We start from the raw sequence: 26,042 nt of genomic DNA on the forward strand, positions 1-26,042 counted from the left end.
ATACCTCAGACAAAGTGACTTGCATTAACCGTCAGGTTGGTGCATGAGGGTATTCCTTATGAGGAGGATAGGCACCCAAATCACAATTTAGTGGGAATATGTCCACCCTCTCTGAACACAGAATACAAAAATTGTTTAGAAGGCACCTATAGAATTAGTTGAAAGACTTTAAGAGGACTTGGTTTATTCCATATTAATTGCCAGAAGCAAGAGCTGGCAGTCCAATGATTAGAGAATTCAGGTTGAAGACAGCAATTCAAACTCAGCTTGAGAGTCTCCACATCCCTGCTTTTTAAAATGATGGTGTTCCCTTCTGCTGAAGCTGCACCAAGGATATAAAAAGAAATTGAGAGGTCAGGAAGAGTATAGAAAATGAGGAAAACTGCAATGTAATAACTTGTTGGTTTGGACCATCAGCTACAAGTTCTCCTAGTCCTGGAATCCACCTTTGCCTTCATTGCCTGGAACCTGGAGCTGTCACTCCAATTAGATTGCATGTTCTAATGAGAAATTTTGTTGAGAATCTCCGTATTTTATTACTGGTGAACTCAGAGCCCCTTTAGTGTTATGGAAGCTCTCTAGGCCAGGTAATGTTTTTGTGTCAAGGATTCAGTTCAGCCACACAAAGGCCATTAGAGGAAGAATGCAAATAGCCTGTGCAGTTGGGCCACACAGACTGCAGCACAAGTGTGTTGGCAGAGGCTTGGAGCTCAGAACAGAGGTGAACTGGTGGAGGTGATATGAGACATGTGAGAGATGCTCTTGTATAAGGTCATTTATTTGTTCCCTTCGTCTCATCTTTACTATGGGAGCACTTATTTGACCTGTAAGTGAAATATGACCCCAAGGAACAATAATTTATATCCTCAGCATCCTCCAGTACAGAACCTCTTTCTGTGTCCAGTGGAAAACATCTCAATCAAGGGGAGATTGCTTTGGATTTTCAAAGAATAAGTCTGTAGCCAACCTAAATTCCCTGTGTGTGGATGGAAGCAGGGAAACGGATAAATGAGTGAGAGAGACATCTTGTGCCCTCATTCATTGCCATATATAAGCCACATATGGAAGTTCAAGTAGATTATTTTAATTCAGACTTTGAATTAAAAGCCAAAAATTTGATGCACTGCTCTTCAAGGCACAAATAATAACAAAAGGAGGAAGTCATCAACAAAATTTTCACTTGCATCAAAATCCTGTTGTTATTTGAAAAAACAAAATAAGTAAAGCCCAAAACTTTGGTTGTGGCCAAAAATACTGTACTGGATTTGATTGTTTATGCAGAATGAAGACTAGAAAGAAAGAGACATTTGCGTGGGGCTGAACTAACTGGAGGTGTTTTGGGTGTGGGCTAGTTTTGTTTTCATTCATTTTTATTTAAAATATTTTCAGTGTTAACAAGAGCAGAACATGAGGCTCTTCCTAGATGTGCTACAGTATAGGTAATGTTAGGTATAGGAAGAAATATACATCTTAGATTGATAACCATTATATTCTGCATATTGAAGTCTTCTGGAATCACAATAAAATAGCTGCCTCTATTATAACTTAAAATTGGCTTTTAAAATTAATGTAAATATTACGCTATATGAAGTGTAAGAATATAATGATAAAGAGAAGGAGGTGTTGATTTTCAGAGTATTGTCTTTGATCACAGCTGTATTTGGTGGACATATCCTCTTTCTACAAATAGCACAAATACTTTTTGACCATTGCACAAAGTAATTTTAAAACAAATTATTAAGAAGAAGTAGTTGTATGAGCTCTACTCTCAGCATTTACAGAAGCTACTCTATTGGCAGCAGTTCAAGTTTTGGGAGGTATTGGTCAAAGAAAGCAAGCTAATGAATTCCCAAAACATGTATTTAAAAGGTATTGCTTACCCTCCTGTCTTTAAAGTGTGCCAGACTCCAGCAGACACGAAGGGAAACAAATTTTAATTGAGCAGTGCCAATATTGTTGTAACAGCACTGAATTCCGTGTGCAAAAGTCATAAGTTCTTGGGGTGAAAATGCTACCACAGCATGCAGCTTGTCATAGGGGAAGTATGTGCATTTCAGCTAGGGAGACTTCACTGGGCTACATCTAAGAAGAAAAAAAAGGATTTCCAAGAGCCTGAACAATTCTCCACAGAGGCAACAGAGCAGAGTCATTCTGGGGACTCTCTCCAGTAGCTGAACTCTTCAAACCTGCAGAACAGCAATGGTCTGCCAGTCTTTAAGCTGCTAAAGATTTTGTTCCTCCTACCCTCAGTCTAGCTCCCCAGGATCTAGATTTGTCCCAGCATTTCAGAGTGCTTTCTGACCAGGATGCCCACATGCCTTAGAGATGCTTTGGGGGTGTCAGCAGGTCTCTGCTTGAGTTTCCTGCAGAAAGCACCAGCATTCCAGTGGAGCCTGGAGAACTGTCTTTCAAATTGTCAAAGATTTTTCATCATTTCTCACATTATTTCAGTCTCAATTGTATGTAGGAAAACACTGCACTGAATATTTGTTGGGAACACTTTCCTTAATTTCTGGCTGCTTTTTTGTCTTGCAACTTTTAAAGAAAACAAAGGCTTCAATTCAAGAATCTATTTATAAAACAAAAGCATGTAGAGGGAGAGAAGCTTTGAAAAAAACATCATCAGGATCTGCCACCAAGGCAACACAGGGGATGGCCATGTTTTGCCTGCTTCCCAGAATATTGCAAATACTGTCTCAGCAATGAGCACAAGATCAGGTTCTGCTTGTTCTAAAACAAGGGGAACCACAAAAGGCCAGTGTAGTTAGGGCTGGGCTCTCTACTCTTGGTCATTAAGCACTGACACAAATACCAGATTCTTTCTTCTCCTTCCTCTGAGCCATGACTAAGTCCTCAGCTTGAATTTCAAACCACAAGCTTCCAGTAAATACTGAATATTTAAACATACGATATTTTAAAATAATATGGTAAAGAAATGCTGTTTCTTACAATTTGTTTGAGAATTATAAAAAAGTCTGTAGGAAAGACAGCTGCTTGTATCTCAAAGATGTTAGTACAAGACTTTTGCTTTCAACCACTGTTGACCACAGTCATTGTTTTGAAGTTCTTTGCCACAAACACGTAATTCTGTAAATGCATGAAAATACTCTCTAGTCTTTTATAGTCTCCATTCCTGTATTCCAGCATTTCCAGGAGCCTAATCAAGGGTTGAAGCAAGTTGATAGCTGTGGTCACAACCCAAGCTCATTAACCCTAGCCAAGCATTAATCCACAGGATGTATCCTCCTCTGATGTTCTTGTTGCTGATATAAGCTGAAAATTAAATAAGCCATGTATAGTAGGTGAAAGGCTTATTTTTCCATTAGTGCTTTTCTTCCTTTACAGGAGGTTTCAAGAGAGTTAATGCCTATACTGTACCTTAGTCAATCTGGCTGATTGTCTAATGTCTACTTCTTCAAGAATGCTCTCTCCATTACAGATTATGTTTATAAATCATATAATCATATCCAGAATCCTACTTAATATGAATTGCTTAGGATTGAAAATAAAAGGCTTTTTTCAGGCTTTTTTTCTGAATGCACAGCCACAGAAACATGCTGAGTTTTTATGTGAGGAAGAATCTAGTGCTGAAGAATAAAATATGAAGTATGTCTTGAGTCTGGAAATGGAAAACAATTAATGTGATAATGAAAAGTTATTTTTCTGAAGATGACCTCATAGATGATCAGCACCATGAAAGTGTATAAAACGACTTATTTACCAAGTCTAATTTTTCATTTCAGACACTAGTGATAGAAATAGATAGATATTGATAGTTCTGTTTCATTTGATGTTATCTGTGTTAAGCAGCTGATTTGACTATCCCTGTGTAGTTGTTTTAGACAGATTTTTTAGTATTGCTCTTTCCTAGTATAAGCCCCAAGGAGAGGTTGAATTTTCTGATAATATCCATTCAGCTGCTCTCAATATTTTAAAAGACCAAAATTATGGCATAGCCAAATGAGTTCCAGAAGGCAATAAATGTGCTGGCTTTTTATCACTCTCACATATTTGCGGAGAAAATTAGTTTTTTTAAAAGTAGACTGAATGGGCAAGGCAAATACCAGAACTTCAACCCTGGAGCTCAGGGGAACACCCTTTACAGGGATCTGTTTGGAAGAAGTCCATAGGAGATGATCCTGGAAATAAGAGAAGTCCAGAAGAACTACTGATTCTCCAAGATCATCATCCTTTAAGCTTGAGAACTGTCCATCCTGAAAAATGGAGTTTTACCATCTTGGTACAACTCAGACATACAAAGGTGTGATGGGTTAAAATTTGAACTCAATAATCTTGGAGGTCTTTTCCAATCTTTATGATTCTATGATTCTGTGAAATTCAAAAGAGATGGGAGCAAAGTCAGTTGACCCAGTGCGGGAGTTGGATAAGGAATGTAGAGAGTGTCTGAGAATGCAGGGACAGAGCTGGGGAAGTAGAAGTCCACCAGCACCTCAGCCTAGAAAGAGACTTAAAGGGCATTAAGGAGGCTTCTATATCATCAGCCAAAAGAAGACTAAGGAAAATATGGGTCTTCTGCTGAATGGGACATAGAAAAGGTTGAGTTACCCAATGCCTCCATCACTTTTGTCTTTACTGGGAAAATCTGCATACAGTAATCCAAGGTCTCTGCAACCAGAGAGGAAACTTGCAGCTATCCACATTTCTCTTCAGCAGAGAGATATCAGGATAGGGGAACATTTAAACAAATTGGACAAACAGAACTCCAAGGAACCTGATGGAATACATGTACAAGTCCTGAGGGAGGAGCAATGAGAATGTGAGACCTTTCTCAATTATCTTTGAAAGTTCATGGTGATTGGGGAGAGTTCCTGAGAACTGCAAGAAAGTAAATGGCAATAACAACTGCCTTCAAGGAGGATTCAGAGAACTATAGGTCTGTCAACCTTATTTCAATCCTTGAGAAGAGGATAGAGAAAAAAAGGTGGAAGCTGTTTGCAAACATCTCAAGGACAAGAAGATGATTGGAAGCTGTCAGCTGGATTTACAAAAGGGATATCATGCTTACCATGCCTGATAATTTGCAGATGGTAGTGAAGTGGAAGGAATGGTTGATACACCAGTTGTTTGTACTGCCCTTCAGAAGAACCTCAACAGGCTGAAGAAGTGAATTGGCAGGAATTTCAAGAAGTGGGGGAAAGGGAAATTCAAAGTGCTGTACCACAAGAGGAATAATCCTATGCACCAGTACATAGGATTATTCCAACCAACCCAGTGGAAGGCAGTGTTCTAGCAAAGGATTTTGGAGTCCTGTGGGATGCAAAGTTGAACATGGGCCCACTGTGTGTGCTCTTGCAGAAAAGAAAGTCAACAACCTCTTGGGCTGCATTAGGAAGAGCGCTGCCAGCAGGCCAAGGGAATTGATTCTTCCTCTGTACTCAGCACCAATGAAACAGATCTGGAGTTCAATCCTGGGCTCCCTGAGACAAGCAAGTTGTGGACATACTGAAGCAAGTCCATCTTAAAGCCACAATGATGGTTAAGGGCTTGTAGCATTCAACATACCAGGAGAGGCTGAGAGAGATGGGAATATTCAGTCAGGGGAAGAGAAAGCTCAAGAGGGATCTCATCAGCATGTGTAAACACCTGATTGGAGAAGTAAAGAACACACTGCAGGGTCTTCTCAATATCAAGGAACAGGGAAGAAGCACAAATTGAAATACAGGAAATTCCATTTAAACATAAAAAGCCCCCCATTTTTACTTGGAGGATAAAAAACTGGAATAGGTTGCTTCTTGAGATTGTAGATTCAAACCCTAACTGGACATGGTGGTGAGCATACTGCTCTAGTTTATTCTACTGTGCCTGTGCTTGGAGCAAACAAATTCCAAATATGCTCTCCAAACACAGCAGTTCTGTGAAAACTTTGATTTGGGCCATGGTCATTCAAATGCATCCAAGTTGGCTCCCAGGCTTATATTATGCTTATTTCAGGTCATTTTCACAAACAAACCTTTCTCCATCAGTGAAGGAAAGAAATAGTAGTCCAAATTATCGAGGGGTCTTCTTATCTCAGTCTTCGCTCAACAAAAAAACTGAAAGAGGAAAAGCAGCTATTTGAGAGGGTTTATGACTTTGATGCAACAGGAAACTACAGGGAAAACCTGAGGAAAAGATGTTCAACAATCACACAGGAACCAAATCTTGTCAATGGAGGAGAACTCCTAAATGTGTGAGCAATGGAAGGAGAAGGTTTGGCAGAAGGGGATTTAGGAAGTGACAAGGATGTTCCAAATATGCTAGACTGAAAGAAGCTGGTGACAAAAGGCTACTTTACTTGCAAGGCTCTGTCTTCCTGTAAATCATGAGCCAAATATTGTTTTGAGATCTTATAATGATGTTTCATAAAGGATTAAGACAGGTAGCAAAAAAAAAAGAAGGTAATAATAATTGTAACAACAACACTAATAATAATAATATAGATAAAGGATAACTCCTTTATTTATAAACTTCTTATAGATAAAGTCATAACTCCTAGCCCTCTGGATTCCATTGACCATATTAGCACTTAACAATCTAATGCTTCTCAGAGAATATTGAAGCACTTTCAAAGGAGATCCATATCACTACTCCAGATTTACATGGGAAGGGATATACAAGAGGAGTTGCATGTAGTGCCACCCAGAAAATCAATTGCACATTTATCTGCACATTTTTGGGTTTTTTGAAAAGCTTAATGAGAGTTATATAAATACTTCACTAGGTGGCCAGTTAAACAATGGCTGCTGTACATTCCTCTGACATTGACACAACTTAGTAAAGAAGCAAGGTGAGCAGGATTTTTGAGCTCTACTGCAATAGGAAGTCAATCACATTCTAAGTGTAGCTTGGTCTAGGTGACTCTGCCTTGGCAGAGGAGTTGGACAAGCTGATTTCCAGAGGGCCCTTCCAACCCAAACTATTCTGTGATTCTGTGTGAGTGAAGTTCAAAGGTGGTTGTTCCTTCTATTGTTTGGTGGGAAGGCACAGCCATTTCTTTGATGTTATCAGGAAGTTTTACCAACCAGGTCTCAACATAGGCCTGTAAATGTTCTCAATATACCCATGTTGGTTGTTGAACTTGGTCAGCAGAGGTGAGGGTTTAAAACATAGACACCCCATAAACTTTGCCCATGCTTTTAACTCACCCATTTCAGAGAGAAATATGAGAAACAACTGTATGTATCTTTCTGCATATCTAACACCTCTTCCCCATTTTGAACATGTGGCCTTTGTATTTATTGCAGCTTTATGCTGAATTTAGCTCGCAGACGCATACAGGTCTCAATATTCCTGCACTCTCCACCAAAAGAAACCATCTTTGACTTATGAAATCTATGCTCTGACCGTTTTTTTTTGTCTGCTTATCTTTCATAATGCTTTTAAGTATAAATGTAGATTTTAATAATTTCTTTTTTTTCTATCATTTCAGAGAAAGAATGAGCTCTACAGTCTTTCTTCCAATGTTTCCTTTGAAGTTAAGAGCATGCCATATAAAGTGCAACCAGCAAAGCTCCCCGAGGGAAGCATAGCAGTAAGTAACTGAAAATTATATCTCTTTGTGTGAAGCACATGTATTTGGTCACTCTGATCACAGCTGTGAAAGTTCTTATAGATGAAAATATTGAGATTGGTCTTTCCTGTGTTTCTAGTGTAAATTCCTGAAGTAATACCTAAAGGAAATAACTTCATTTCTTTCTGTGGAGGTTGATGATACATGATTCTAACTACATTTTAAAATAATTTCTTGCTGAAGTAATGTGCAGATTGCTTTATTGCAATTAGGATGGATTTTTCACCCAAAAGAAAACAGAACTGTGAAAGCAAGTATCTAGTTACTTAATTTGGGGTGAAAAAAAAATCAGGAGGAAATTTTTATGCAAAACCCAGAATCATGTTTCTGTCAGATTTAGAGACCTCACTCTTCTCCCAGTCAGCATTTCCCTCACACAAGCTTGTGTATTGTCTACAGCAACTTCTCTCTTATCTGTACTAAGCTTCTTCAATAGCCTGATTTTCAGGAAGATCTGTGTGCCTTTCTAGGATTTCCACCTCACAGCACATCAAGTGCAAGATACAAAATTACTTGGTAATCCTTACAGAAGTGATAGATAGGTGCTAAAGTACTTGACTTATTTGCAGACCAAGATTTGTATTACCCTGGAGTACTATATGAAAAATTAATTTTGGAGGCATAAGTTTGATTTAATTGTTTGCAGATGCCAAAGAATTGGGTCTGGGAAGTACTTTAAAGTATTTTGCTTCTTATGGTGTCTAATACGATGGTTAAAATTCACTCTATTTTGTCATCACAGATAGAAATAAATAAAATATGAGGGCAAAAATTGATTCTAGTATGAGAGTAATCTGAAATTTTAAGGCTTAATGTTCTCATCTTTATAAAGATTCAACAGTTACAGTCCTTCTTTTAAAAGGTAAGCTCAGTGCAAACTTTGCCAAGTTGAATTGTGCTGGAAATACATCATATCAGTCTGTTGAGATGAAGTAGTAGGGACAGAATACTTTCTTTCTTAGAGAACCAACAGGATAATACACTTAAGAGCTTACTTTGAGTATATTTAAGAGGATACAGGCTATAAAGTTTTGTTTTGTACATGCACAGGTGGAATGGTTGATTGATACTTGCCCTGGGAAGACACAAGGTAAAATCTTGGTTCTGTGTGCACAGGGACTCCAACCTCCATCATCAGTAGAACCATGATTTCACTAGAGAGGATTCGTGCTTAATGCAGTATTCATCCAGAAGGGTTCAAAGGCACCAAGCTGACAGATATACTCGGGCTCTTTTTATTTTCTTGCAGCATGTGTTCCATACCAGAAACACATGTGCAGGGTTCTGTTGATAGTGGGGCCTTCATCTGGACTGAAGTGCTTTACTCCAGGTGATAGCCTGCTGTTCTCAACAAGTGTCAGATGATCTCCCAAATGATCAGATAAGCATTTCATTCTCTTACTGCAGCCAGTATAATGCTTGTTATTTGCAGCAGATGATTTACAGCAAAATGCCTGTAATAGCAACTGTAAAATGTTGAAAAATGATAACGCTTTTATGTAGTTTCATATCTGGACATGGCAGTGGATGCTTGCCAGCTCTACAGCTTGATGTGTTATATGCATCAGTTCTTTGATGTTCCACTTGCAAGAAGAACTATTTCCTTGAAGTTGGGCAAAGCTTAATATTTTTGCTCCTTCTGAAAAAGATCACTAGTTGTGTTTTAAAAGCTTCCAAAGATTTATTTCAAGGTTTATGGTTTTCCTTCAGAAAATGAAAGGGTGGAAGAAAGATTTAAATATTTTTAAAATCAATTTTCAGAGGTATAGATCTACTAATCAGCTAGCACTTTAAGTTTATATAAAAAAGATAATATAGTTTAAAGAATAGAGCATATGTCCTTCATTTAATTCATATAGTTCTGGATTCCAATTATGCAGGCTGATATTTACTTTTAATTTTAATGGCATGAATAATCCCATACACATCAGTAACCTACAGAGTCATATAGTCCTATTTGTAGCTCTGAGGACTTTATTATCATGGAATATAGGTCTCAGACACATTATAGTAAAACATTAGAATGAAAATACTTCAAACAGAAAATTAGCATGGACTTAAACCAGAATCCACTGACATCTATAATAGTATTTCCATTAATTTTGATATTCTTAGAATTGCAGCCATATATTATAAAACCAGTTGAATTTCCTTGCTAACAGCTATTTCATTCAAGAGAAAAATTACTTTTTTTTTGGTACAAGTACTATTGTGGTAAATAATACTGTCTTACTTGGTGAATTTCTCGTGCAACATGAAAATACTTTTTATTGCAAAAAGTGCAAAATCAGAATAAGCAGCAATTTGCTCTATTTTAATTTATGATCCTTGAGCCAGTTTGAGAGTTTAATAAAATACGGTTGCTTTTCTTAAATTCTTGATAGGATTTTCACTGTGGAAGCCTTTAGTCTAAACTGTTTGACCAGTGTCCCACAGTGAGTAATATTGGTTTCAGACTAAGGCCTGTAACTTTTTTTAGTTATTATGTGGTGATAGCACTTTAAACAAGCTTATATTCCTCATTAAATATATTTGCATAAACATTTGTAATGTTCAAATATAAATGTGATTTCAAGCTCAAGGAAGCTTTTACATTCTATTTTGAGCATTTTTTGAAAACATGTAAGAACATCATGCTGCAATGGTTGGATGGGGACATGTAGGAGTACAAAAGGAATTCCTATTTCTCAGCCTCTAAAGAAAATTTCTGAAGACTAAAGGAAGGTCAGCATGGGTAGCAAAAACAGTAGCACTAAAATAGCAATTAATTTAGTTGCTGTGTCTTAAAGTAGCAGAATAAACTATGGAGAAGTTATTTTTTGTTTTTAAAGTGTGTCTTTTAAAGAACCAGGGAGGGAAAAAAAAACTTTGTGAGAATCCCACTATCATGCACTGAATTCTGACCACAGATGCTGGAAGTTTGCACCAGTCAAACCTAACTCCCATCTATAAAACAAGGAAGTGCCAGTGAACCAGTGGATTACTACATGTGCTTCTCTCTTCTTTGTGCTCCCCTCCAGAGGAGTCAAAGACTATTTTGAAGACACACTAATACTAAAATCAAAGCAAAATCTAAACTGGATGAAATACAGTGGCAAAAAGCCTAATAATTATTTTATCTACTTACAGTGAGCTTAATTATGGCACATTTTTTAAAAGGCATATTTTAAAAGCCTGCCCAGATTTGTTGCTTTCATAAGCAACAAATGACTTTCATGGAACCACTCGAGGGGTTATGAAGTTAAGACTGTCTGACAGCATCTGTGCTAAGACCAGTATGGATTTTATTTCCAATAGCAAACAAAGTCTCTGTCCCTAACTCGGGTTGACTTCACCCTCATCTCAGTGCCTGAGGCAGATGGCATTCTTTGGCACTCTTTGCATACAAAATGTGTGAGATGCTCAGCAGTGTCAGAAGTCAGACAGCTCCTCTCAAGTCTGTGAGATGTGCTTTTCACCCACCTGACAGAGAAGCAATCATTGTTTTCAGTGTTCAGCATAAAGTCTTGTCCTGAACAGAGAGGAACACCAACACACATCTAAAGTACAGTGTCAACATGCAACACTTGTGTAAAAATTCCATTTCATATTGGCCACCTTAGATGGAAACATTCCCTGGCTCTGATCCTGCAGTACTAAACCTACCACATGGAGAAGAACAGAAGTTCAAGCTGAAAATACAAACTTGTTTTAAATCAAAATCATATGTAAAACCGTTGTGGACAGCATGGGGCAAAGAAGTGACAGTCCTCTGTAAAAATGGTGAAACAAGGCAGACAAAGCTGAAGGAATGTTTTGTTTCTGTCTTCCCCTCCAGCTTCTGCCTCAACTCTGTGGGTGTTCAGGACTTGCAGTGTCAAACTGTCCACAAGGAATTGCCCTAATAGCCTTGCAAGTCTTTGTGTAGAGTATAAAGGGTGGCAGCCCAGGGGCTTTATATCCTACTGGTAATGCACACAGGCAGGAGTGAAACTGATGCCTACATAAAATCCCCTGCTCAGGAAATAAATCCCAAGTACTTAGTACAACCATCCCCTTGCCTTTAAAACCTAAGACAAAGAAGGATTCATGGGAAAAGGGTGTGGGTGTGACAGGATGGTTTCAAGACTTTAGCAGGCAAATATTTTATTAGTATTGGCTGCACTCAGGCTAAAAGAGAAGAGAAATGTGCCAGCTTTGCAGCAGCATTCTGCTTGATACAGGATAGACATAATTTCTGCTGTCTGTTTTGCTCATTGCTGATAATCTAAGGATTATGAACATGCTCTTCTATAAGATTACAGTTTCTTGTTTATGTTTCAACATTTGTCAAGCTCCAGCTGAGCTACTGAAATTAAACCACTAGTTTCACTTGACTGTCTGTAAAGGCAGAATGCCAGAAGGAGGAAGGGAGAAATTATTCTGAACATAGGCAGCACAAGCAAGCCTGAGCGCTCCTACACCACTCAATTGTTAAGCTACTTTAGGAAGATCCACACATCCTTGTCTGGATCCGTGCTGATAGGTGCTCTGTAGATATCAGAAGAAAAGCTAGCTTGTCTTATTGTTTTCATAGCCTAAGAGGAAAGTAAACACGGCACACAAATACCGCAAATATCTAGAAGTGGCACATAAAAGAAGGCATGAAGCTCTATACACTACTGTCAGCTTTATCTAAAACCTAATGAAATCAACCATCTCTAACGAAATAGTCTGTTTCCACTGATTTCAGGAGGATCTCAAACATGCTTTGAAGTCTGGATTGACCCTACCTAATTCTGAGCAGTGAACTGGCACACATTAGGAGTCTAGTTGTTGCTCTGCTCCCGTGCAGTCATATGCTGCCCTATGAGCTATTCAGACCTAAACACCACACAGCAGTTTACTTCACCCGTGTCTCAGAGCACCTGTGGTGCTGAAGTAGTTACTTAGATTGGGTTAAAGTGGACTTGGTGCTCAAGGACCCAGATGTGGTTCAGTCAAATACTGGCTGAAGAAATCTGTAAACCAAAATTTCTTCCTACTCCAAAAAGTACTTGCCCACTCACATAATTTCCATATTCAGAATGTACAATTTCAGTAGATTGTTGTCATGGTTTAGGAATGGTACTCCCCAACCTAGTTCTCCCACTGTGACTCTGCAAACCACGCAGAGCTCTCTCACTTCCCTGCTTTTCCCCTCCCTCTCACCCTGCAACGTGATGGAAATAAGAATTGAAGGTACAAAGCCTAAAGATCACGAGTTAAGAGCTATTTACAGGAAATAGCAACGAGATAAGAAAATTAACTGTAACAGCAACAATACTCATGACAGAGGGTACAAGAAAGGAAAGACTGACAGGGAAGCTCCCTAACAATAGACAATACTCCACAGCTCCCTCTGCCAGGCTTACTAGATGGGGTGGAAATTTGGAAGAGACTCCCTTCCCTGCCTTAGGCAGTAATGTGAGCTGTTACAGGGTAACCTCCAGGTCCTGGCCATGCTCCCTCCAGGCTACTCCAAAAATTAACCCATTCCTGGCCAGACCCAGGATGATTATCCATCTATCAAGCTATCTATACCTAGCCAGGAGCTTGTCAGAATCTTTTTGTTCTGTTTTACTGATGTTCTACAATCCACCCAGTCACATTATGCCACCTAGGAATTTGGCTGAAGCTATCAGTAGCAGAAAGGGCAAAATAAAATCTTTGCATGTAAATAGGTCTTCCCTGTGGTTTGGTCTTGCTGTAAAATGGAGACAGTAATTTCATTAAACTTGAGACAACAGAAGGCACTGCTTGCCTTTTATTTTTTTTTCTGCTGTTTTGCAAATATTTTTTAAGATGGCTTTGGAAGTAGTCTTTCACATTAATGTTCCAGATTCACAGCAACATACAAGCAAGTGATAGTGTTACAAGTAGAAACCATAGTGAAGCTCAAATCTCAGATGATTAAGATATGCAATCTGTATGTTGACATTGTCAGGTCCTTTCCAAACAATAATTAAAATTTGTAACTTCCCGTGTGTAGTACAGAGGAAGTGAACATTGCACATTGTGAATGAGTTGGGGTTTTTTGAATCAATCCGTTTTTTCTGTCTTGGGGCCCACGAATTTTCATCAGCACTTCCCAACTGTTGTGCTATATGTGACCAGGCTTGCTTCAGGGCAGCATTCATAATTTTCAAGTCGAATTGAGATGTTTTCTTCCTTGGACAGCTGAGCTATTGTTTTGTACAGGCTTCAAGCAGCCCCTTGTAACTGCACCCTTTCTGTTTTCACTGGTCAGTTATCCTTTTACTTGAATTCATCTTTTTCCTTAATTGGCTTTTCTTGGGAGGAATGTCTGCAGACAGTTCAGATGACCCTTCTCTCATTTTATCTGTCCTTGCATTTTAATGCCACACTAAGACACAAGCAGAACCATTCAAGAACATTTTATCCTTACTAAATGAGCTCTGCTCTAGCTGAATCTAATGATACAGAGAGCTTATGAAATTTTGCAGTGGTTAAGAAGCAACCCAAAGAGGAGGCTGGTAAAAGGGAATGGTATTCCTGCAATGGCATGGTTGATCACTTGATCAGACCATCAGGATATCTGTTGGGACATAAGGGTGACATTTCATGGGTTGTTTTATTAATGCTGTTTGCCTTACAATAATTTTTCTTGCTCTAATTAGCTCTCATATTTATTCTTTGTAGATGTTATCCTTTTGAAATATTTTAGACTTGTGACTGTTTAGAGCTGTTCCAAAGATATATATTAGCTGTGTTTCTTAGATCAATGATGGTATGGCCAGCACTGCAAGTACTTCATCTTCAGAGCCAATGTTAAAGTGCAAACACCAGGACTAGGCAGTCTTGGAATGTTCTGTGTAATCCTCAGTGTAAGCTTTGGTAGAAAGCAAGTGGTTTCCTACATAGAAAGTTTGTCCCTACATTTTATTTCCTGGTGAGGGGTACTATAAAAAATACGAGCATCAGTAGAGCTGACCAGACTGCCATCTCTGTAGGTGCTGTGTAAGAGTAGGGAGCAGCTGGCTGCACAAAGTAAGTGAAAAGGACTATTCAAAAGTGTCTTCCAGTTAAGCCTGACAATAGCTGGAAGATAGACCTACTGGTGCTTTCAGAATGAAAAGTCTATGAAAGAATGTTGATCAAAAGAAAAAGTGAGAGAGGAAAGGACAGGATGTTGCAGAAAGGATTAAATGTTTAAATTTGCCATCTTCAAGGAGAGAAGTGAAAGGCACAGGAATGGGAACAGTTTTGAGCTGAACTACAGAGTTGCGTCCATTGTTAAAACTTAGGCTTCTGTTCCTTCAATGAACAAATTAGAAATTAGTATTTTGTTAAATTTCTAGTGCATCAATCACTAAGGTAATAGAGGAAAAAAAATAGAAAGAAAATTAGAATGAGCGCATCTTAGAGACTGAACAACAGCCAAGAAACTTATTAAAAAGAGTAGATTTCCTAGCTGTACCTTGAGTACAGAAGAGGAATATTATTTGAGAGTTTGTGTCATCAGTTTCGTTTGCAAACTGATTTCATCATGTCATAAAGCAAATAACTTCCATCTGTCACATACTTATCCTGCTTAAGAGAATCTAGGAGTAGATGAGAGAGGTCCAAGAGAAAACCCCAGAGTGAAATCACTTCCTAGGCTAAAAACAAAGAGAAAAGTTTGAGAAAATAAACTAAGACTGAAGGGATATAATTGTGTTGGAAGAGCTAAGGAAACCCCACACTCATTGCTTCCCACTTGGGAGTAGCAGGGACAGACAAATAATCAGTGAGACTGATGAGGAGCCTCTAAGCAGAGCCTGAAAGCATATAATAAATTTTGTACAAGGTATGGAAAGGAGAGTAAGGAGGAGAGTGTGCATGTCCCCAAAAGGAGAAATACAAAAGAGTTATTACTACTTTATCCACACGAAGGTCTAAAGAGAGAAGTTTGCCAAGTCAATTAAAACCTTGATAGTTGATGTTAACATCTGCTGTTTTGTAGAGCCTCAGACAATGAGAGAGCGCGTTTCACGCTTGTTTCCCGTTTAGGTAATAGTCTGTATGCTTGGCTTCTTTAAAAGAAGATAACATCATTCTGTGCATTAGGCTTTATCACAAGGACAATACACGCTGCTTGAGTTTCTTTTTTGGACTGCTTAGCTGAAATGCAAATCATTGGAAAAAATGTATACTGGTATGTCAGCAGAAATTAAAATAAGAAAAATGTAGCTGGTATCTACTGTGGTTTGAATTAAGAGTTTGGGCCAAAGTCAACCATTGTTTGGGAGTAATTCAGTGCAGTTCAGTGCCCTGGCCTAAGCTGTACCAGCATGTGAGCAGAACTTTGCTCCTTGAATGTTCGTGAAGCATCTGCACAAAAGGACATTTTTTTGCCACTTTGTATTATACAGAAAATTATTTGTATGTCTAATATGACAAGACTTTTCTATATGTGTGAATTTCATTTCTAGTAATTATTATGAACAAGTGGAAAGGAAATTACAATAAATGAAGGCAATATGAAAAAATTTTGGTCAATGTGTATTTCTAATCTGCAAAATGCTGTTGAAGTCAATGCTTCTAACCTCTGTATTCTACTGTCAGACTTGTTTTATTTGCTTCATTTTTGTTCATTAAATGTATTCCTTTCATTGCAGATCAGAACATCTGTCATTTGGTCCACCCCAAATGTCTCCTTTGAGATCCCTTTATGGGTTATAATACTAGCCATACTTCTTGGACTACTAGTACTAGCTCTGCTGACCCTAGCTTTATGGAAGGTATGTTCAATTGTTTCTGTTACTGTTGCCTTAGAAAAAACCCTGAAAATACTGAAAGATTCTAACAGATAAAAAGAGAGGCTAGAATTTTGTGATCTTTAACAGTTTGGTGCAAAAACAGCAGTACACGTGTCTTTTTTGTTTTGGCATTTCTGACATGCTGGTGTCATTGGCCTTTATGCAGGGAACTTGTTTTCAAAGTCCTCCTTTATTATTGAAGCCTGGTTGCAAATGGGTATACAGAGTTTGGCTCTGTTTCCCAAGACCTATGATCCCCTAGTTCAGGATGTTTAGGTTCAAAAAGAAGTTACTCTAACTTTGTTTTCTCTGAATAATTCAGGAATTTCCAGTTTTTGTCAGCACAGAACAATACTCCCAGTCCTGAGAATTAATTTTTAGAAGATTTCCTTTTGTATCAACATATCATATATATTGTTTTTTAAAATTTTCTATTTTTGTGTTGGTTGTTACACTCCACAAGTTTTAAGACAAATTACTGGAAACTGCTGTATTACAGGGACCCAGTGTAGCTTTTGTCCATCCTCTCAGTTGACATTAAAAATAAGATTGAACTAATTCCTTACATTAGGATATGGTTCATCTGTCTTTAGTTGCCTAAAGGTTGTGGTTAGGTATACAGCCTATGCTAACTTCCCAACTTCATCTGGTCAGGTAGCAGCAGCAGAAATCTATGTCTAAATATGCAAGGAAATTACCTTTTGGTGGTACCTTCCTTAACCACTTGTGAACTTTCAGCCTTTCAACTAAAAGAGTGACTTTTAGGCAGTTTAAAGTGGGAGAACTCTCATCTTTAGTGATCTTTAGACTAGGTCACAACACTGTCCTGTAGACATTTACCAACGGATATTACACTTCTCTTATTATTACTACTTGTCAGTCTAAACCTCTTTTCTGAATGAGTGCACTGATGAACTGAGAGGAGCAGATTTCTCATTAGCATCATTCCATACCAGCATTCAGGCCAACTTTACATCTCCTGCAGGCATCTTTCGTATAATTTGGATTTTTAAAGCTGTGTTTTGGAACTCAATGCCTTACATCTAAAACTTTCATAGGGAATGATATGCATAGAAATAAAATGTCTTCACAGTCTCTCAGCCTGCCATACATTATGCTCAATATTTCAGGTTGCCTGAGTGAAGAATCAAACTGCAGCTGAGTCTTCCTGTGGTTGTCTTACCATGACATCTTTGTTTGTGTTGATTGTTTTCTGCAGTGCGGCTTCTTTGACAGAGCTCGACCTCCTCAAGATGACATGGCTGACAGGCAACAGCTGACAAATAACAAGACTACTGATGCATAAAGGAAGAGAGTGACAGCTCAAGACAGAATCCTGCCTGAGAGACTAGAAACACGATGAGGATTAAATGAAAGATTCCTTCTAACCAATCTTCCTTTGTACCTGCAAGTGACATGGTGTCAATCTGATCTATGCAATGTTCTGAGAATATGCCACATGATGGCCATCCTTGCCAAAAAAAAAGCAACTTACCACTGCCTTATAAACATATTCACCACTGAACAGAATGTTTATCCCATATTCCAATCTACGTTTCAGCAGATGCTTCTGAGCACATGTGGTATACTGAGATGCTTCCAGAACAAGCCCAAATCTTTCAAGGAGAGAATGCCTTCATTGCTGTATTGTCTAGAAGATGAAGCAGGACAAACTTTCTGAATGCTACTGTATCATACAGAGTACCTTTGAGACCTCCCTAAGAACTTCTATGAAATTATGGCTCAGGGAGACAGGCAATATATCGGTACTGTGAAAGTACTTCTGAAACACAAAGGTAGTCTATAAATAACTTTATAGATGGGGCACATATTATTTATTTTTCCACCTTTTTGGAATAAGTATCTGATATAATCATCAACATAGATTTTGAGAGAAGAAAGGAAAAAATAATAGAAATCACATACTTACTTTGTATGTAAATAGAAGAGTAAACGCATTGTACACCCAGAACACAACTTTCTTGGCTATGAGGTGTTTTGCAAAGCAGATTTATGGAACACTTTACAAGATGAGACAAGTACACATTGTATCCCTTTCAGCCCAGAGCTGGCAGTATCACACTGAGATAACTAAATCCAAGAACAGTATAGAGCAGGGATGAGTTACCTTGTCCTTGCTTTGCTGATGGCCAGCAGCTGTACACTGAGATAGGATACAGTCATTTCTAAAACACTGTTTTAAATTATCACAGCCACACTGGTAATATTGAAAAGGCTTGGGGGGTTTGGGGCTCAGGCAAATTTTCCTGGCCTTTGCCCTGTTACTTTCTTGAAATCACCTCTTAAAATGGAACAGCTACTGCCATAATTGTTCACCTAAGGAAATCTTTGCCTTTTTCATTTTTCAATCTACAAGCTGGCAGCATCTTAAAAGTAATGCTTTTGGCAAAGTTTAGGGCTTCATAAAATTACTTTTTAGTAAAGTCTTGCAGGAAAGGGTGACAGGATTTGTATTTATGCAGAAAAATAAGATGCCAGCCAGCCAAGCATGAACAAAAGGAAGGAGATTTTGAGGTAAAGAGTAAAAATATGCACTTAGTATTTTTCTTTTTTGGGATTTAGGATTCCAAAGAAGGGATGTTTCAGCCTTTCCCTTCTATCAGCAAATGGTCTTTATCTCAGCAGGGATTCTAAGCCCTGATATGTGCAAATTTTTATCGTGAAAGCTTGAGTCTTTCAGTGCTGCCTGTGAGTGCGAAATTAGCAATATTGTGTGAACTTCAGGAAGGATTGTTCATTTTATGAAACATATACACCACTTGCCCTCTCCCAAGTTCCTTTTCTTTCCAATCCTTCTCAGCTTTTCAGCTGGTAATTGGTCTCATCCATTCTGCCACGTTTTGGCTCCTTTTAAACAACTGCCCTTCTGCTTCCTAATACTGCAAGGTAGGAGTAATCATGAGACATTGTCAGTTCTGCCAGTCTGACACGAGATTTTACAGTTTTATCATTTCTTGTATGCAGATTGACCTGGGAAATCCAAGCAGGAGCTTTGTTACATCTTCATATCTAAAATTTGCAAGACCTTTATGGAGTTTTTAGCTTATCAGATGCAGTGTGCCCACAAGACTTACAGAGAGAAGGAGAAATGTACCTCTGAACACAGAGGTGAAGAAGCATCTGTGTGCTTCTCACAAGCAAGCACCTCTGTTTCCTAGGGATGGGGAGGCCTGACAACTTCCCAGTCTCCCAGAAAACCATTAACCGTCTCCTTCCCCCAGATGTTTTTGAGCTGATCCCTTGTAGATTAGAGACATAAGCTGATAAATACTACTACAAAGCAAGCCAGTCACATATTTGCACACCTCTGTATTCCATACATTCCAGGCAAAATCATCCTTCCATGAAGAAAAAAAGTGAGCTTCCAGCTTTTGTAAATATTTAATTGTTGTGTGTAGCAGCTTCAGAAATAATAGCAGCTCATTGTAATCATATCATCTGCACAACTCTGATCAAATAGCACCATAAGGAGATGCTGAACATAGGACTTCTGTACGTGCAATACTTTATATTACTTATATACCTGAAGCATGTTTACACTGGCATTTGTGGTTGTTTTTTAAACTTTTGAATATACTGATAACAATTACAATAAAGGAAAAAAGGAATGGGGGGGGGAAGAAAAAGAAAACAAACATAGTGCTGTTCAATATTTCTTGCAATGTGTTTTCAATCCTTGATTGCTCTGAGGATGGGACTAGGTGACCTAATAAGTTCTTTGCAGTTGTAACTTCTACAGTTCACTTTTGAGCAATTACTCTCCATTTTAATGATGGGCAAAACATGTTCAGATACTAAATTTAAACAAAAAAAACTTCAGTGACTGTTGGGCCTGGCTGGAATCCATTGGCTGCAGCTGTGTAATGTCACTGGAAACCAAATTAGAGGCACATGATCTGACAAACAGTTACTTTGAGCAATACTTTGTTTTAGATTTCTACATCCTTGTAGATTAAACTTCCCCCATGGAAATGTCTGGAGTTGTGTGTTGTCAAGGACTGTGGTCTATTCCCAGCATTTGTGGATAGTTTTGGCTGCAAATTGCAAACAGCTTTGTGAAGATTTCTGGGTTTCAGTGCTTGCCAAGAGTGTTTATTCCCTGGGGAGATTGCATCCTGGATGTGGACACTAGCAGGCAGTTGATATAATCTTTCCCCCCAGTACTGTGCTACATGATAACCTCTGCCACATCCCTACAAGACTGAACTTTTGCTGCAGTGATGTCAGCTTTTAATGAGTTACTAAATGCAGCTTTCTGTAAAAAGTAATTCAGCCTTATGCTTCCCAATGTATGTGGTGAGCTGCTAATTGCAGAGAACATGGGAGGAGTCCAGACATCAGGAAAAACAGAAGATTACTTTAAAAATTAGTCTATTAAAACTCTTTATTTCTATGACCACCACAGCAGTCTAGTAAACAGAGAGACATTCATCTTCCATTTCACATGCTTCTTGCTGAATTTGAGAAAGGCTGTCCAGTTATTTTATCCATGCAGCAGACTGTATAATATTTTCTATTTCATGAAAATTTCAGAATTTGCATAACAGAGATCAGCAGATTTGAGTGTGTTTTCACTTACTGATTAAATCTTTAAGGATATTTAGCAAATACAATTTAAATTTTACCACAGGTCAATTTTTTTCTTGCCACCATTCTGTAACTCATTTTGAGATTTTCCTGTTTCTCACAGCTTTTACAGGTTTCCCACATTAGACAGCTCTTGAATACAATACTGATTTCTCTGTTTTAGCTGTGAACTTTCCATCTATTAGCATGAAGGATCTTCTGGTAGGCATAACTAACATTAACTAAAAAGCCTTTTGGGAACCAACAAAACACCTAGAGATATGCAGGGGAAAGAAAGCCCCAGCCAGTCATGGCCTATGGTACTCCATTGCAGCAAACCTTTTTTTAATGAAATACCATCTGATACACTGCCTTTAGGAATTGTTTATGAGAGAGTGTTTTATTTATGATTGTTGGCAAAGATCCATATTAAAATGTAGTGTAATGGCAGTGCCTCTTAACAATAAAAAGTCTTGAATTCAGCTCGTGCAGGCACCGTGATGTGACACAGCAGGAATGCTTTTAATATTGAAGGACTGCTCTTGTTTTGCCTGTGTGTTGTATTGGAGAGGCATTTAGCTATTCAAGATGCTACCCTGCTCTACACAGTGACTTTGAGAAGAGAAGAATGGAAGTAATTGTTCAACTTGCTTTTCAGATGGTTTCATTTGTTTTCAACATGTTATTCTACTTCACCAATGCACTATATTTCATTTGGTTGTATATTTTCTTTGTTTCAGTGAGGGTTTGTAAAGCAGACTTCAGGAACTCTCTCCAAAACCAGACTGTATCAGACAGCATTACTTTTCCAGAAGGCACTCAGGATATCAGCAGCAGAGCAGAATTCAGGACACTGTGTGAAATGGTCAGTGCATGCAGGGGCTAGCTTACTTTTCAGGAATTTACCCAAGTTTATATTCAGAGTCATATTAACAAAACATCAACCTTAGATTCTCCATTTCTCTTGTCAAGGAGGGCCAGGGTGTGCCCTGTTTATCATTGCTGTAAAAGCCAAACAACAAGTAATTCTCACAGCAAAGCTGGGGAAAGGAGGGCATGTTTTAAACTTGCACAAGACAAATTTATAGCAACCAAACCAAGTGCATGGCAGGAGCACAAACACCATCTCTCTTGTGATGTTCTGGTCATGAAGGTTAATGCTTCCCCATCTAAAGCATGCTGCCCATTTATCACAGACCTGCAGCACCAGAAAATAATCTCTGAAGATGCAAAAATTTTCAAAAAAGTTTCCATAGATTGCATATTCTTTGTAGAAATTTTACATTATGAGTTTATATGATAGCTCTTGGTTCTTCGGATAGCCTTACTGATTTTTTTGTTGGTCTTTAATATTTTAATAGCATTTGTGAAAAGATAGGTCAGCATAGTAAGACCTGAAAAAGAAAATAGATTTAAACTAATAGTGAACTATCACAGGCATACATCTAGGTTATATTTTTCCATTTAAGGCTTGGAAGAGGCATCAGGAGATAGCCCAGGTGGGGAGTGTTCTGACTTTGTTGTAACAAATACTCCCATGCCAACTAATGTGAAAACCAAAAAATTTTGTTTTGAAAAACCAGGACTATAATCTATGAGACCAGGCACAGCATGGGTAACTGACACCATTAAACTAGGGGTAGGAGACAATTCACAATTTGACTCAGTACACCAAGAAGAAACTTTCTTGTGGAGGACAAAGACTAAATTTTCTCACTGGCTAAAATTAGGAAAGATTTGTTTTTCTTGAGGAGAACATGACCCTATGGAAGCCCAGCCTTTCAAGCTCTATGGGTATAAGAATAAACACAAGGTAGCTGCACACAAGGGACTTGCTTTCAAGCAGTTAAGGAGGCTGCAGGATACTACATCAACTATAAACAACTTAGAAAGCAGGAGAAGGCTCTAGAGGAGAAATTAAACCTTTAAACACAGAGATGTTATCACAGATCAGAAATACCAAAAAGGATGATTAGTAAAATGGATGGATTAGAAATAAGGCTCAGCTATAGGACATGAGAATTTGTGACCTCAGGATATAATGAGATTAATGATCTACTACCATTATTAGGTTTTGGGGTTTTTTTTCACAATGGCCAACTGATTCAGTGCTCATTCAAAGTTTGAGGAAGACTATTTCCCTAGTAATTAGCTAACAATATCTGCAGCTGTGACAGGCTGCTTGAGTTAACTGTGAATCTCTTCCATTCCTAAATGAAGGGCTGTATTCATTGACTTTGAGAGAAGGAAGGAGTTGATAAAGACATAACACTTGAAGTTTTTCCAGCTTCTGGCTTCACTGCTGTTTCAGAGTGACTTCAGTATTTGCTGAGGCACTGTGACATATTTCACTATAGTGGTACAGACTGTGCTACCCAAAGGTAATAGAAAGGCTTTTCTTTCAAACCAGTAAAAGCTAAATCTTTTGTGGAAACTTTCTGTCTATGCGTGACTTACCCAGGCAACCTAAGGACTAAAGTGGTCTTTAAGTAGGATGGTGTTGCTACATGCAGTAAGAAGCTTCTCTATACATATGAAAAGCTTTGGTCTTTAAATCCATTTTCAAGAAGTTAAACTGAAACAATTTTTTGCAAACAGATGAAGGAGGCACAACTAAGTCAGCAATGGAATTGAAAAATAAATTGATATAGTCAAGACACTAAATTGAATAATTTTGGCTGTAATGAATGCTTGATATTTTCAATGTTTACTAGTTCCTTAATTCTACAGTTAATATATTACGGTACTAATGAAGCACTTAGATATTATTAATAGTGATATTTATGTTTAGTATAAGATACTCACTAACAGGTCAGACAAAGCAGTTACTCTCTCAAGGGGAGAAAATGCTAATACCATAACAGTTTCCAGTCCTTTTGACATATTTGCTTTGTCTCAAGGATTTCTGAAGCATGTTGCTCTGCTCTGTTGAGTGCTGCTTCGTTAATATCATTTGCTTCATTGGCTGCTCCACACTCAACTGGTTTGGATGGTAGAGAATCAGTGCCATCTCCTCTGCATCTGCTTCTTGTTTAAAATGCTGAGGATATCTCCTGCCTCATGAACATGTCTGCAGTTTTTCCATAATTCCCATGTTATTGATGAGAGTATATTCTACTTGATTTGGGGAGAAAGGGATGTTTAGTTTCCATCCCACTTTCTAATGCCCATATATACCAAAAAAAGTCAGTCCTGCAGTATCTATTCCAGATTATTTCACTAAGCAACCAGCCAAGTCTTTGTTCTGTAATTTAGCAGAACAAAGTAACTCTGAACTTGGCCCCCCAGCCATTTTAAGCAAACATCTGTGTGAAACCATTTACTCACTGTAAGGTCTTTAAGAGGAAATCTTGTAAAACATATTGTGGACTCCTCACTGTCATCGCTACAGTTGTTATGTTGTGTCAAGTGTATACTGATCTTATGTAGATCATGGTTAGCAGATTTTATTATCTCAGAAATGCTTTCTCTGGAGAGTGGGAATGAAGTGCAAGAAAAAATGTGGATTTTCTTTTGCAAGCACACTCAGAGCTAGTGAACTTTTAACTACCAGCCCCTCAGTGGGACCTCCTGAGCAGGTCTGCAGGAGAAGGGGAAGTGGCAGCGTGGGGTGTGAGCAGCACCAAGGAGAAGCAGTGCCTGGAAAGATGTGAATTGGCTCCAGCATACAGCATTGTCCAGACCTGCTTTCCTCAGCTGCTATAGGACTGAGGGACTATTTGCTTGGCACCCCTTTTTCCTGAGCCACTCTAGTCCTTTGTCTGTGCCCCTTTGCTCCCTCCCCTCACTCCCTTCTGCAGTCGGTGTCTTGCCTACCCTCCAGTCCCCTCACAGCTCCTCCTTGTGCTTCCAGCCATTAATTCCCCTCAGCCTCCCCACACCACAGTGGCAGCAGCTCCCCGGCTCTATCTCCCCACTTGGGACTTCACCAGCTGCTTCCCAACTCTGTGATGTGATGGGGTCCCAGCTGAGCACCACAGGTCCACTGAAGGCAGGTCTCATCCCATGGCTACTCCCTACTTCCTTCTGAGGGAGGCTTGGGCAGAGCTCAGTCCAGCCAGAGCAGATATAGCAACCATGTACTTCTCACACGGCTGCTGAATGGGATGGCGTCCCCAAATCATTCATACCCTGCTGTTTCACACCTGCATATGCCTCCCCAAAGATAAACCACCTCTCTGGTCTGCTCATACTGCTCCATCTCTTTCCATCAGTTTTGTTTCTGGATTGATCCCCCAAGTCCCAAAACAAGGTCCTTGCCCATTCCTTGCAGACCACCTCTCAAAAACACCTTTTACTAGTTAAGCTCTGCCTGTTCGTCTTGGCTGCTAAAGCAGGCCCACATAATATGTACCCTGGATCTTTAGACATCTCCCTCATCACCACCCCAGGCCCTTCAGCTTGTTCCCAGTATACATTGGGGATATGGGAGGGAAGGGATGTTCTCGTGCTTGGCTGCTGGGCTGAGCTTGGGCAGTGGGATTACCCACAAACTTCATGTAATTTTGGGAAAGCACTTCATCCTTTGCTTCCTCATCTGCAGCAGGGCCACCAAATAACAGTGCTGGATATGTGTGACAAATAATAAACTGCTCAGGTGGAAACCAGGACTCTCCTATTTCTCTAAGGCTGAAGCAAGATTAAAAAGCCATATCAGTCCTGAGCAACATCAGCTTTCATGGACCAGCTGCTGCAAATTCAAGTGCCTATATTGGAGAAGCATGTGACTGCTCTCTTTCTTCCCCACAGACCCATAAAACCATATAGGATTATTTTCAGCTGCTTATGCTTGCATTATTTGGCCCATCATTTATAAGTGATAAAGTAAAGCAAAGCCAATGAAAAAAAGTAGTAATGGATACTGTGATTTGAGCTATTTATTCAATGTTTATATCAATATCAGGCTTGCAGAAGAAAAGTCTGCTTATTCCATTCTCATCAATACAATACGTATGAAGCTATTGAACTGTCACACAAATAATAGCTTTCCAAGCTGCTACGCAGAACAATTTAGGTGGGAAGAACTAGTAATATGACATACTTATCTTTTCAACTTTGGATCCATGAACACTAACAGGATCAAGCTTGTTTTTCTTTTGAACATAGAATTATATAGGAATTACATG

General features: G+C 38.8%; 1 protein-coding gene across 1 annotated transcript in view; it reads left to right on the plus strand.

Annotated features, from left to right (window-relative positions):
• Positions 1–21,398, plus strand: part of ITGA8 (integrin subunit alpha 8) — a 111,966-nt gene extending 90,568 nt beyond the window's left edge. The window contains exons 28-30 of the mRNA XM_014875626.2: positions 7,430–7,531; positions 16,189–16,311; positions 17,549–21,398. Coding sequence (XP_014731112.1) covers positions 7,430–7,531; positions 16,189–16,311; positions 17,549–17,635 — 312 coding nt within the window. The 3' untranslated portion in view covers positions 17,636–21,398. The remainder of the gene's footprint in view (positions 1–7,429; positions 7,532–16,188; positions 16,312–17,548) is intronic.
• Positions 21,399–26,042: the final 4,644 nt, after the last annotated feature.

The sequence above is a fragment of the Sturnus vulgaris genome, chromosome 1 (assembly GCF_052056855.1).
Source record: "Sturnus vulgaris isolate bStuVul1 chromosome 1, bStuVul1.hap1, whole genome shotgun sequence".
Taxonomy (NCBI): Eukaryota; Metazoa; Chordata; class Aves; order Passeriformes; family Sturnidae; genus Sturnus; species Sturnus vulgaris.